The following is a 13,363-nucleotide window of genomic DNA, read 5'->3' on the forward strand; positions in this document are numbered from 1 at the left end:
TCAGCCGGGCTTTGTGCTCTTGAAACTCTCCAGCACTGCGTAGCCACAGTGGTAAGTGGCCACGTCTGTTCAGTCTCGCGTCGTCAATTCGCTCGACCGGTAGCAGGGTCCAGCGTTGTTGACGAGCCAGCGGCTGCGGTTCAGGTGAGCCAAGTCGCGAGGAGGTCAAAGGGCAGAGGGAGGAAAGTGGCACAACGACCACGGAAGGGGCCTCAAGTCAAGGGCTCGTGGCCAGGTGCTCGGCGAAATTTCTCGACAATTTTTTCTTTCCTTGTCGCTGCCAAATGGAGGTGGTACTTGACTCGTAGCCATAGCTGTGGCGAGAGGTTGTATACTAGATGTGGTGGTCCGAGGTGTGGATATTTTTCCAGGTCGCTGGTAAACTGGAGTAGGTGGCACCTGACTCGTAGTAGCCATGGCCGTAGCGAGAGGTATGCTGGACGTGGTGTGCTGGGTGGGGGTGCATTTCCTGGGTTGCTGACCCAGATGAACCCAGACATCCGGCAACAACCAATACGCAAATAGCATTCTATGGGCCCGTGTGAGCGGCTAAAATTTGGGCGCAGTTTGCACTTTGTCCCCATGAGTCCTAACCTCCGGCAAGCAGTGGAGTCGTTAATGCTCTGGTTGGTAAAAGCTCGACCGCTCGAGCGATGGGAGAGGGGGCTGTCACTCCCACGACTCCTCCATCACCGGGCTGAGTAAAGAGAATAAACCACTGCTTGTAAAACCGGGAGGCTAAACGAATTATATACGACACGAGACCCACGGCTGGATAGAGATGATAGGATGAGACCACGTGTCGACCCAGAAACAGCAGCTGCGGGAGCTGGCGGAGGGGAGAACGTGACAGGTAGCAAGGAGGAGGAGGAGGAGCGGCGGCGGTGGCACCAACGGCTTCGACAACGATGACGCCGCGATCGTAACGAGTCGATGAATCAGCTGCTATCAGTCCAATGGTCTCAACAAAACCTCTTAAATCTTAAATGTTTTGGTTGGAGTGTCTTTAACGTTTAGTTTCCCCCCCGCCCCGAACACGAAGTTCACCTCCGTTGAATGAACGCGGCTGTTCAAGGTGTTTCTGTTTTTAAACGGCTCCGTGACGAATTTCCAGACAATGTAAGCTTTACAAAAATAGCCCAGCCCGTGTCCCGACTGTCGAGCAATGGACTGCGCGAGTTATGCGAGGCCCCTTTGAATGTGTCACTCGAGAACGGTGGCGGAGGCGGCTGCGCTGCGTATACACAAGTACCGCTCGCTCCGTCTTGGCTACGCAAACTGAAACCCCCCCCTCCCCACCACCACCACCACCCCCTCGCATTGCGGCGCACGTGATGACGCCCACGCCACTTTGTGCCGTCGTGCGACAGGCGCAGCGTCCGCGGGAGGAGAGGAGTCGGGAGCGGAGTCGGGCGAGGAGGCACGCCGCACCTGCACGGAGGCCGATGCGTTACGACCTGGCGCCGGCCACCCGGAGCCGGAGTCGGCATCCGAGGTCGCCGACCCGGAGCCACAGGAGTCCGTGCTCACGTTTCTGAGCAAGCGCTTCGGCATGCTGGCACTCTTCGGGAGGGCCGTCCCAGGACCCATTCCTATCGCGAAGGTGCCGATGATCGCGGCCGGCGACGGCGACGGCGACGGCGACGGCGTGAAAGAGACGGATGTGACGGTGGTGGTTGAAACGGAGACCGACGGGAGGGGAGCATCGGTGCTCGCCGAGTCCACCGTTCAGACACCGGGCGTGGAGGTGGATGCTCACTTGGCTGACGGGGATGACCATGGGGATGTTGCGGCTGGGGTGGATGTGGGCAATATAAACAGCAGTCACGGTTGTGATGCACAGCGGGACAACGCGGTGTCACAGCCGGAGCCACCGGCCGGTGATGACCGCGAACGCAACCCCGATCCCCGGGTGACTCAGAGCGAGGTGGTGCCTGCGATTTTGGACAAAGTTGTGGGCGAGGATGGTGACGACAATGAGGATGACTCCGGGGTGGAGAGCCAACTGGCAACGCCGTCGTCTGATAGGGGCGAGACGGACAGCGACGCCGGCAGGGAGAGCGACGCCGACAGGGAGAGCGACGTCGCCACGGCCACCCCCACCATCGCCGATCGGCCGTTTGATCCTCCGGAGCAGCTCGAATTCATCGATGCAGACGAAACGAGCCGAGAGGCTCCCCCTTCCTGCGCCGCTGACGAAACAGCGGGTGGTGGCGGCCCCCCCGCGCCGGCGGTCGCAGCTGATGCGGCCGCTGCCGCTTCCGTCGTCACTGATTCACCTGCGGTCGACTCGACCCCGCCGAGCGCTCGGCCTCCGTCCGACGAGCCGAGCAACGGAACGCGGCACGCCGATCCAGTTCCGGCCAACGGCTCGCGCCGTTCCAGTGGTGCACCAGCCGGGGATTGTCTGGAAACGAATGTGGTGAGCGGCGATGCCCGTGAGACCGATGCGGCCGGGCCCACCGAGACCGATGCGGCCGGGCCCGCCGAGTCCGACGGCGAGAGGTCGCGTTCGTCTTCACCGGCGGCGCTGGGGTCGGCGTCGAGCGTGTCCTTAAGCGAGGGCGGCTACTCGGACTCGTCACCCGGCCTGGCATCCCCGGTGCACCAGGGCTACGTCCACGCGAGACCGCGTGCGGACACGAGCGCCTCGCTGCCGCGGCCGGACAGCTTGAGCATGGGCACCGGCGGCGCCACCAACAAGTCGATGCCCGACCTCGTCTTTCGGAAAACGTCGCCCGTTCTCACCAGCCCCGGCGGCGGCGGCGACGACGACACCGACAAAAAATCCCAGCCAGAGCCGGACTCGCACAGCTTCCTGTCGCGCCTGCCGAACATTTTCAGTGGCCTGCGCATCATCAAGATTGGCGGCAGCGGCGGTGGCGGCGGCGGCGAGGAGTCGGTGACGGAGATCAAGCTGAAGGACACCGACCTGGCCGTGATGAAGCTCAAGAAGGCGGTGCAGAGCAAAGTCCAGCTGGCCGAGGCCAGCGCCGCCGGTGTCGCGGGGGGGGGCTCGTCGGCCCCGCCAGCGCCGCAGTCGGCGTTGTCGAGACGGGCGAGGAGGGATCATGATGGTCACCCGAAGCTGCTGTCGGTGACGGCGATCGGCGATGAGTTCCCGACGAATCACTCCTGGCTGCCGGCGCCGGGGGTGGCCGCGCTGGACGGGGAGAGGAGGGCGGAACAGGCGGCGCACAGCGGGAGCCGATTGCCGCCCCACGGCCAGTCGCCAGACTCGGAGACGGTAAGCGGTGCAGGCGTGCAAACCAATTCTTTCCAAGTACGATGCCCGTCGCACTCCCCCTCCTCTCTCGCGTTTGGAAACTCGCGCTCGGTGATGGGTGTTTAATTGGCGGCTGGGCTCGATGCCTGGCCAACGTGAGTGTACGATTGTATGTGATTTTAAACTGCCTCTTACAGATGTCTGTATATTTCGAGTTTGCGCGTTCTCCCTGAGGTCGAGTGGAATTTTTTCCGGGTCCTCTGGTTTTTCCTTCCACATTTAGAATCAATATGCATTTAGAGTTTTGGCTGCTATAAATTTCCACGTGATGAGGCATTTTGTTGAGCTATCATTTGTGGCCAGGTTGCTGCTGAAAAACAACTATATGTCTCTGTTGGCCTGACCTGCTAAAATAAAAAAAACGTTAGTTTTAGTTTTCGTCTGTACGGGGATAGAGTGTTGCCCCCTGGCATGCATACATTTTCTCAGGATGCTCCGTTTTCCTCCCACTTCTATAATAAATACTCATCATAGATTGGCTGAAAATATCTAAAAATAAAACCCAGTATAGCAGGGGCCCTCTTGAAAAAGAGTCATATACGACTCAGTGTGGCTTTCTTGAATCAATCAGTAGTAAGTAAAATGCATTTTACGACTTTCCCTTTACGAGTGATTTTATGGTAGCCGCTTCTGCTCAAAACCACCCGCAAATGCGCAGTGTCTCCGAAGCTAAAGCAGGTCTCAGCCCGGACTATACTTGAATGGGCGAACGCCATCTACAAAACAGGTTGTTGTCGGCTGCTGTGGTGCTATGTTTGTCAGCTGAAGGAAGTGCAGAAAAATCTATTGTTGCACTCTACAATGCTGTAATATGTCCATGCACCACGCCTTGAGCGACCCTCACTGCAAATTTTCCACATTCCAAAAATTACATCGCAAATTACTCGATTGGGCTCACACAAACACACCAACAGCAGTCATCACCCCCCCCTACCCCACCTACTGGCAGACGTGACACCCCAGGTCACTCGTGCCGATGAGAAGGCTGTTCTGGCCTCGCGAATTCTCACCCGGTTAAACAAAATAACCTTCCATAATCGAGGTTTTTGGGTTGGATCGCGTAAATATAAATCTGTCGTAAAAAAATAAAAACGCGTCGTAAATGTTGTGGGTTTACTCTCCAACACAACCAGTGTGCTGTACTCGTAAATAATTGCCATGTTTTGTTTACGTGACAAATCTTACTAATTAGCTGTGTCGGGTGGTGTCAGGTTTAACTAAACATTCATATGAACGCAATCTAACCCAAAAACCTCTTTTATGGATATTGGTCGCGAAAGCCGACGTGTTAAACCAAAATAACGTTGACGAGCAGTGTGAAGTGTGGTCGTATAACCCCCCTGCCGATACCAGCACGGCACAGGGGGGAGGCTGTCTTGCAGCAGTGGATTGAGAAAGAGCCGTACGCGGTTTTTGTCATCGACCTTTCGCCGCGGTGGCTCCCGCGTGGCCATAGACAAGAAGACACGCACGGATGGGTGAGAATCAATGGGTTCAGAGCCAGGTATTCAACTTCCGCGACACCTATCACGTGACGTTTTAAAAGATCTGTACGCGCAGGTGGTGTTTGGATGTTGCAACCAATGAAAAGCTTCGTCACGTTTTCATTCATGTTTTTGGCCATACACAAAAGACAAAGATCCCCCCCCCCCAAAAAACCTTTAACAGACTCTTGGGGCAACTGCACATACACACATGATACACAGCGTATTCGTGTGTGCTTTTGAACTAAACATTATTACATAATATTAAAAATGTATCCTCATTGCTTTTCTAAGCCACAGACAAACAAGGGCAAGACCCCCGTATAGCCTTTAACAAACTGTTGGGCGCAAGGGCTGTGAGCGAGCACCTATGAAGGCCGGCACGGCACAACAACAACCGCCATTCGCCACTAAGTGGCGGTGACGTCACCATGGCGCTTGTGCCAGGCTATGTGCATGTTGAGCCGACATGAAGTGTCGAACGCCCGCTGGCAGGAGGTCACGGGGCAAATCCAGCCGGTGCCACGGGTCGACTGAGATGACTGGCCGATGCACCACCTGTGCCCCCTATTGTGCCAACTTTCTGTGCTTTAGCCACCCGGCGCTCCGCTCGTTGTTATGAGCGTCGCTCCTCTGCCCTCCGTTGTTGTTGGAGGGTGACTGCCTCCAACTGCCCAGTAGCGTCCTTCAAGGGCCTCCTCCACAGAGGCCGATCTTGACACCGCTGGTACCAGTCATCGGCAAGTCAACTCAGCTCCACATCCTCCTGTACCACATCACTCCATCTCTTCTTTTAGGGGGGTCCACGTTTCGCAAGCGTAGATAAGGGAGGGAATGACGGTGGCCAAGAATACCTGAAGCTTCGCGCGGAGCGTCACACCATGTAGCTTCCACACAGCGTTACGCAACTGATGAAAAGATAATGCCGCTCGACTGATTCGGAGTGAGACTTCTGCTGTTAAACTCGAGCCGGTCATGAGCACACTGCTCAGGTATGGGAAACTCTCCACTCTCTCCACAACTGCCCTATCACCAATTGGGAGTTGTGGGGGTGGAGTGTGCGATGGTAGAAAATACCCAGGCAGGTGCTTAGTTTTAGTGGGGCTTATGGTAAGGCTCCACCTTTTCGTGGCAAGCTCCAGGTTCAGCAGCAGCGCCTCCAACTCCTCCTCTGAGTGAGCAGCAATTACCAGATCATCGGCATACATAACGTGGTTGAGCACTAGGGAGCCATCCCTTGACCGCACCCGGGCATCGATCAGCCTCCCATTGTATCTGTACCAGATGGAAATTCCTCCGGTACAGCTATTAAAGGCTTCACAAACTACGTGGTCAAAATAGATGTTAAATAATGTGGGAGCCAGAGGACATCCCTGTCACATCCAAAGGTGAATAAGGAATGGCTCCGCTTCCCGGCCACATAGTTTTACCCGGGCCCGCTCACCATCATGAAGGTCCTTAATGATCGTGAGCAGAGAGTCAGGGACCCCAAAAGCACGAAGAACAACGCAGAGCCCAGGCCTACTGATGGTCTCATAGGCCTTGACCATGTCAATAAAGCAGATATGTAGGTCTTGTTGGAATTCCCTACACCTCTGCTGTAGCAGACGGACATCTGTGCAAGACTGCCCTTTTCTGAAACCGCATTGGAGCTCCGCAAGCCTCTCCTCGGCGTGCCTAGCAAGGCGATGTTGAGTAATCCTTGCCAGGACCTTTCCCGGCACACTGAGGAGTGAGATGCCCCTGTAGTTGTTCCAGTCTGTGTGGTCCCCCTTCTTAAAGAGGGCGACCACCAGGGCATCCTTCCAATCCTGCGGAACCCGTCCAGTGGTCCAGACTGTTGTTATTATGTCTGTCCACAGACGCCACTCTCCTGCAGCATTTCGCTTTGGAGATCATCTCTCCCCGGTGCCTTTCCTGGTCTCAGACTCCGAATCGCCTTCAGTACTTCCTCAACAGATGGCACCTTAGCCAGCCACTCACAGGGGGTGACTTCTTCCAATATTTTAGGCACCGCAGCCTCAACAGGGTCATCCCCACTTTGTCCCACGTTTTCCAGGCTGTGGGATTTCCACTCCCCCAGGACCACACAGAAATGCTCAGCAAATCTGCAAACCTGTTCCTGGGGGTCAGAGATTGGATAACAGTTCTTTCTCCTAATTATGGTAATAGGTGTGGCGCTGCAGGTTACTTTTTTTATTGAGTTAAAGAGCGATTTGTGATCGCGGGCCATTGAGGCAGACTCCATCTCCTCAGCAACCCACGAGCACCACCTATCCTTGCAGCGCCTCAAGGCTCTCCGAACCTCTGAGCGAAGGCTGCGGTAAGCATCCTCATCCTCCGACGTAGGACGCTGTAGCCGATGAGAGTGGGCCTGTCGCTTTTTCTTAGCCAGCCTGGACACCTCCTCTGTCAGCCAGGGTCTCTGGGGAGGTCTCAACCATGTACCAAAAGCAGCCATTGCAGCTGTATGAGCCACAGTCCTAAACCTCGCCCATTTCCCCTCGACATCAGGAGTGGGGGACGATTCCAACCCCAGCTGCAAGCGATAATGAAATTCTTGCTTGCAATCTTTCATCAGCTAGCTGAGACCATGCCATTATGGGTTTGAATGAGGTCCAGGGTGTACACCCACCACCGGAGTGGAAGATGCAGGCGCATCTTACAGCTGACAAGTCTATGGTCAGTTGGCAGCTCAGGTACACGGCAGGTCCTGGTGTCAAAGACATGGGCCCGCATCCACTGTTCCATCACTATGTAGTCCAACAGATGTTCTTGCTCGGACCTGGCATGCATCCATGATGTTGTGTGGATGCGTCGATGCCGGAACAGCGTGTTGGTAATTACAAGCCCATGGGCTGCACAAAAATCTAGCAGCCTCCTGCCGTTATTATTGAGCTGATCTGGCCCATGCCTTCCAATCACTCCAGACCAGGTGCTAGAAGCATGACCAACTCGGGCATTGAAGTCACCTAACAAGATGACTCTATCCTGAGGGGCCATTTTAGCTAGCACCTGTGACAGGTCATAGAAGGCATCTGACACATCGGCCTTGCCTGCATCTCTCCATGGATGTTCGTCTTCGGTGGGGGCATAAGTAACCATAACCACCACTCCTCGTCTCTGGTTGATGGGAAGGCGAACCCAAAGTAGCCTGGGGCTTACAGCTTCCCACACCTCACTGCCACACTGCCACACTCCCACGCCCCCTTCATTATTTTGTTCAGAAGAAGAGCCACTTCTGTTGTTTGGCAGTCTTCTGCCCCGAGTAGAGGACTGTCCACCCCTCATGGTGGCAGGAGCCAGAGCCGGTCCCCGGGATTTCCTGAATACCACAGAGATCCAGGCGGCACCGGTCCAGCTCCCGACAGAGGAGTGGCAGCCTCTCCTCCGCAGTGAGCATTTGAACATTCCACGTGGCCACCCGTAGTGGTTTTTTGTTGTTTCTGGAGGAGCCCCGAGGATAAGGATTCAGTCTCCTGGCTCCGCCAAATGGGGTTTGGCTAGGAGACGTCAGATGCCTGTCCCCCCGGGGCCTCCGGCACAAACTTATTAGTAAATTTGTATTGTGGGTTGGTGGTAATTAATTAAAGGTGGAGGGGTTACCAGCCCCTCGCACCTGTCCAGAGCCCCCATTTAGCCACTGGGTTGGTTACAAACGCCATGAGGGGAATGGCCAATGTAAATTGGCGCTCCCCCCACGGCACTGCCCACCACAGCGTTGCCGTCTGGCACCAACGAGGAGGTAGGGAGTTGTTTTTGCACGGCACAGGAGGGTGCCCAGCACCACGTCCGGCCGTCTTTGTCTCCCCAGTGCTGATGTTTACACGCCGCACCAATAACTCATTGCTGCTTCCCACAGGCCATTTACACACACGCATATACATACACAATGTAAACGATGTACAGTATATGCATTCAGCCTAGGAAAATGAATGTGCATGTAATGGTATATCCAGTGTGGGTTTGCATGCATGTCTGTATTTGTGTGAGGTGCAGTGCCAGCACTTGCCCCAAAAGTCTGCGTAGGCTACACGGGGAACCTTGTCTGTATATGTGTAGCTGGCACAGTGGGTACCACAGGTGGTGGTGCCGTCTGCCAGTCCACTCCGTCAGTCCACCCACGGCACCTGGGTCTGTCCCATGACCTCCTACCAGCAGCTAGCCTTCCACACTTCACCCCGTAACCTCAAAGTGCACTTATCCTGGCACGAGCCCTGTGGTGACATCACCACCGTCACGTCGTGGAGGATAGCAGCTGTTGTTGTCGTGTGTCTCCATGCGTGGGGGTGTTTGTATGTGCGGGTGGTGCAGCGGTCAGTGTGGTGCAGCGGTCAGTGTGGTGCAGCGGTCAGTGTGGTGCAGCGGTCAGTGTGGTGCAGCGGTCAGCGCGCTGCGCTATGAATCCGGCGGCCCGAGTTCGATTCCCGCTCACGACCATCACCAGTGACGATTATATTCTTGAGTTTTTTCGGTAAAGTCACGTATTATATTATATTATTATATTATTTTATTTTACATTTATTAATTTTAATTAAAAAAATTACCTACGTGACTTTACCGAAAAAACCCAAGAATATGAATCCTTGCAGTCACGAAAGCTTCAAATCTAGAAGTTACGATTATGTGAACCGGTCCTGGGCCTCCCGTAGGTCGACTCAGCCTCAAATGAGTATGTGTAAACATCGCCGCTGGGGAGACAAAGGCGGCCGGGCATGGTGCTGGCCCACCCACCCCCTCGTGTGCCGTGCCGGACCTTCATAGGTGCTCGCTAACAGCACTTGCCCCAACAGTCGGTTACAGGCTACACGGTTGATCTTTGTCTCGTGTGTTTGTTGTTGTTGTTGTTGACGTGCGTGGCCGCCCTTCCTCTCAGTGTGCAGCGCCGTCGAGCCCCAGTGGCCGCCCGGGGCCCGAGCACTCGGAGGAGCGCTGCAGCCCGGGGCGCCTGGGCCCCGTGTGGCCGCCTCCGCGGCCAGCGGCGGACGAGGACAAGCTGGGCCTCAAGTACACGGAGGCCGGTGGGTCCCTCCCCTTCGCGCTGCGTTTACCAAGACCGCAGGGTTTAACTCGCCCCCGCACCTGCTGCGCTTCACGTTACCGGACCGGAGGATTCGCTTCCAAATCCGACGCCGCTTAGGTCGAGTCGAAGTATTTTTGGTGTAACGAGGTGAGAGCTAAGCAGGCCAAGATGGAAATCTCATTTGCAACGGTGACCTGGGCGCGTCAGTACCTTGGTGAGCCGTTGATTCAGCAGTGGGTTGAGCATGGCTGATTTCGATAAGGAAGATAAGGTCACACATACAATAGGGGCCGTCCATATATGACGTCACGCGAGAAATGTGACGTCACGTAAAAATGCGCAACTTTCAATAAATATAAACACGTTCTACTTAATTAAATTGACTTTTTAATAAATGTTTTCTCCTACAACATCAGAGTGCAGCGCCACATTAAATACGCACTACAATGACAATAGTTTAAAGCGATTTGAAGCATGTGTTTTTTGGGGAGGGGGGCAGAGCTTTGTGACGTCATATTTGAGGGGGGGGTCTGACTTTTTGTGACGCCGTGTGACGACGGAGGGGGGGCTCAAAATCGTCCAAAATCGCGTGACGTCATTTATGGACGGCCCCATAGACGGAGGGCGTCATGAAGAGCAGGATCTGCTCCAGTGATGTCCGCTTCAGTTTGAACCCTGACGGCGACCCCAGCACAACAACGGAACGTTGCCCCGAAGTTGACCGTGCCGACAATTCCAATCCGCATGCCAAACATTGCCCCGACGTTCGCGAGTGTATACCGGGGGATAATCATCTCATCTGCCACATCTGCTTGGGTGTGGTCACTGTTTGTTTAGAAAATTACACAAAGCAACTGCGTGCGCGCGAGCGAGCGTTACGTGTGGATGGGGAGCGGTCTAGCAGCGACACGTGGCGAATATTTGAAACCAGCCTTAGGATGCAAGTACCTGGAGCAGCGCGTAAACATCGCCACCGGAGAGACAACGGAGGCGGCCGGGCGTGGTCGCTGTCCGACTCACCACCCCGTCCCACGTGTGCCGTGCCGGCCTTCATAGGTGCCGCTCGCTCGCGAACAGCAACTTGCACCCAATTGCGTGCTCAGGGCTGTACGGGGAGGTGGAGGGATGTTTGTCTTGACGCTGTGTGGGGGGGGGGGGGGGATTAGCCGCGGGCTGGTTTGAGACACAATTAAGCCTCGTTAGCTAATTCCGGCTGTGGCTGGGGTTGCCATCTGTCACGGTTTCCCCAGAATCGATTGGTGCAGCTTAGATGGATTCTTACCTCTGGTGCCAGGCACGGCACAGAACTGCGTAACATCTTCTTCTTGGTTCTTTCGGTAAAGTCACGTAGAAGGGAAGTAATAAACATGTTGAGGTCACCGTAGGAGGGTTTCTCGGACGGTATCATGATTCATAATAGATTTTGGGACCGGCCACGTAACTGTTGAATTTGTTTTGGCGGCGTTAATATGTTTACATTTTGACGAGATAATCATGTCAAATATGAAGGTGAAATAAGATTTTTCCCTTAAATCTCTACGGCAGAGTTGGCGACGCTGCTGATTACGTTGCTGTGTTGGCAGTGGTGCGACAAACAACAATAACACAACACGTGCGGCCTTATAATGCAAAATATATATCGGCGACGTTTCAGGCAATGGGCCTTCTTCTCCCGAGCAGGGCACGTGGGAGGGTTCAGCAACGTATTAGTGTGGCCGTGCAGATCGTCTGGAATGAGGAATCTCACTCGCAGAAGCTTGTGCAGCCACCAAGAGACAGTTTGTAAGACAGCCGTGAGTGGGAACTGTTGGTCCGCGCTGAGGCCACATGAAGTGGGGGGGCAGGGGGTGCCTTGCTTCCCCCCTGGTGGCCAAAGCTACGAGTTGGGGGACCCCCTTGACAGCCACCATGAGATATGTTTTCAACAACAGTGTAAAAGAACACAACACTTATTTAAAACGCGGTTTACATTTATTTCTATGAAAATGCTTTCAGTTACGTTCCACGTTTTCTTTAAATTCCATTAGAGCAGTCACGTACGATTGCACAGAGGTGCTACGAAGCTGTAGTGGCCGAATTATTGCGAAGGCGGACCCCGCCCCTCTTACAGCGTGACATGTTCGAGACCGTGAGCGTAGCGATGCGATTGGTGGGGCAAGACGAACCACGAGATATACAATAGCCCTCGGTGGTGCGACCGTGCGAGACAAATCAAATATTGGGGACCCAACCTGACCTGCTGCCGACAATGTAGTTCTTACACCACGCGGCGCATGGCGAATGGAGGGCCTGAGGATTTTACCCGAGATGCACCGCAAGCAAATTTCGATTTAAAGCTTTCGTGACTGCAGGGATTCATCTTCTTGGTTCTTTCGGTAAAGTCATCACGTAGAATGGAAATAATAAAATAATAAAAATAAAACATAATGAAATAATTTTCGATTTAAAGCTTTCGTGACTGCAGGGATTCATCTTCTTGGTTCTTTCGGTAAGAAAGAACCAAGAAAATAAAATAATTCTCACGACGTTTCGGCCACAACGCAAGCAGCCGTCTATTACTTCCCTTATAAAATAATAAAAATAAAACATAATAAAAAACATAATAAAATATATTATATTATTTTTTTATGTTTTATTTTTATTATTTTATTATTTCCATTCTACGTGACTTTACCGAAAGAACCAAGAAGACACCGCGTGCAGTCACAGACTCCGCCAGCGGCGCAGCTCACTCAGCTCCGGTTGCCTGGCAACTGCCAGGTGAGGGCCTCGGCAGCCGTCCAGCCCTTGGACACCGCACAATGGAAATTCCTCGACGTGAGCCCCCACGCTAAGGTCTGGCTCTGCGCCCTCGTCACGGAGGCCCACAGACAATGCCGCACGGCGCGCGTAGCTGCGCGCGCTCAGCGAGATTTGGCAGGTGCCCACCTCCACCCACTCTCCCCCAACCCCCACCAACCCCAGTCTGCGACAATGACATCGAGAGGGATTAACAGCGCGCCTCTTCGCGTGAGCCCCGACGGGATTGAGTGAGATCGTGGGGTTAACATCTCACCTGTGCATGCTCACCTGCGGTGGAAGAAGAGGCGGCGGTGGCCATTTGGTGTTGAGGCCCAAGATGAACGGTGGAGGATGAGTGGGGGTTGGGGCGACAGCGTTCACGAAGGCAACATGGGAGAGGCACTGTGACAGCAACCCTGTTAACGTGACCTCGTTTGGGGGGGGGGGGGCATGACATATCCATGTTAAGTAAGCTTAAAGCAAATGTAAAACGCTAAACGGTGGCGTCGTGAGTGACTACGCGATCTTGCCGTGCGTTCTGCTTTGGTCACGAGTGAAGGAAGGAGAGACTGCCACGTCCGTCCCTTAATTTGTAAAAAAAAATTGTAACATTTTATATTGGGGCTGAGCCCTGAAACCTTGAATGACTGAGGATACCTTCCTGCTCTGGGAGGGATTGGTAGCAGTACTTCCCCGGTGGACGGAACTCGAATTTTTTCTCCGTGTTGACCCGGGAATGGCCTCACCGAGTCTCGTGATTGATATGTAAATTACAATTGAAAAATTTGC

General features: G+C 54.2%; 1 protein-coding gene across 1 annotated transcript in view; it reads left to right on the forward strand.

Annotated features, from left to right (window-relative positions):
- The window catches only part of LOC133361753 (formin-like), a 58,957-nt gene that overhangs the window by 10,051 nt on the left and 35,543 nt on the right, over nt 1-13,363 (forward strand). Inside the window, exons 3-4 of the mRNA XM_061580752.1 lie at nt 1,371-3,247; nt 9,647-9,791. Coding sequence (XP_061436736.1) covers nt 1,371-3,247; nt 9,647-9,791 — 2,022 coding nt within the window. The remainder of the gene's footprint in view (nt 1-1,370; nt 3,248-9,646; nt 9,792-13,363) is intronic.

The sequence above is a fragment of the Lethenteron reissneri genome, chromosome 8 (genome assembly GCF_015708825.2).
Source record: "Lethenteron reissneri isolate LAM-NWPU_2019-01 chromosome 8, ASM1570882v1, whole genome shotgun sequence".
Lineage (NCBI taxonomy): Eukaryota > Metazoa > Chordata > Hyperoartia > Petromyzontiformes > Petromyzontidae > Lethenteron > Lethenteron reissneri.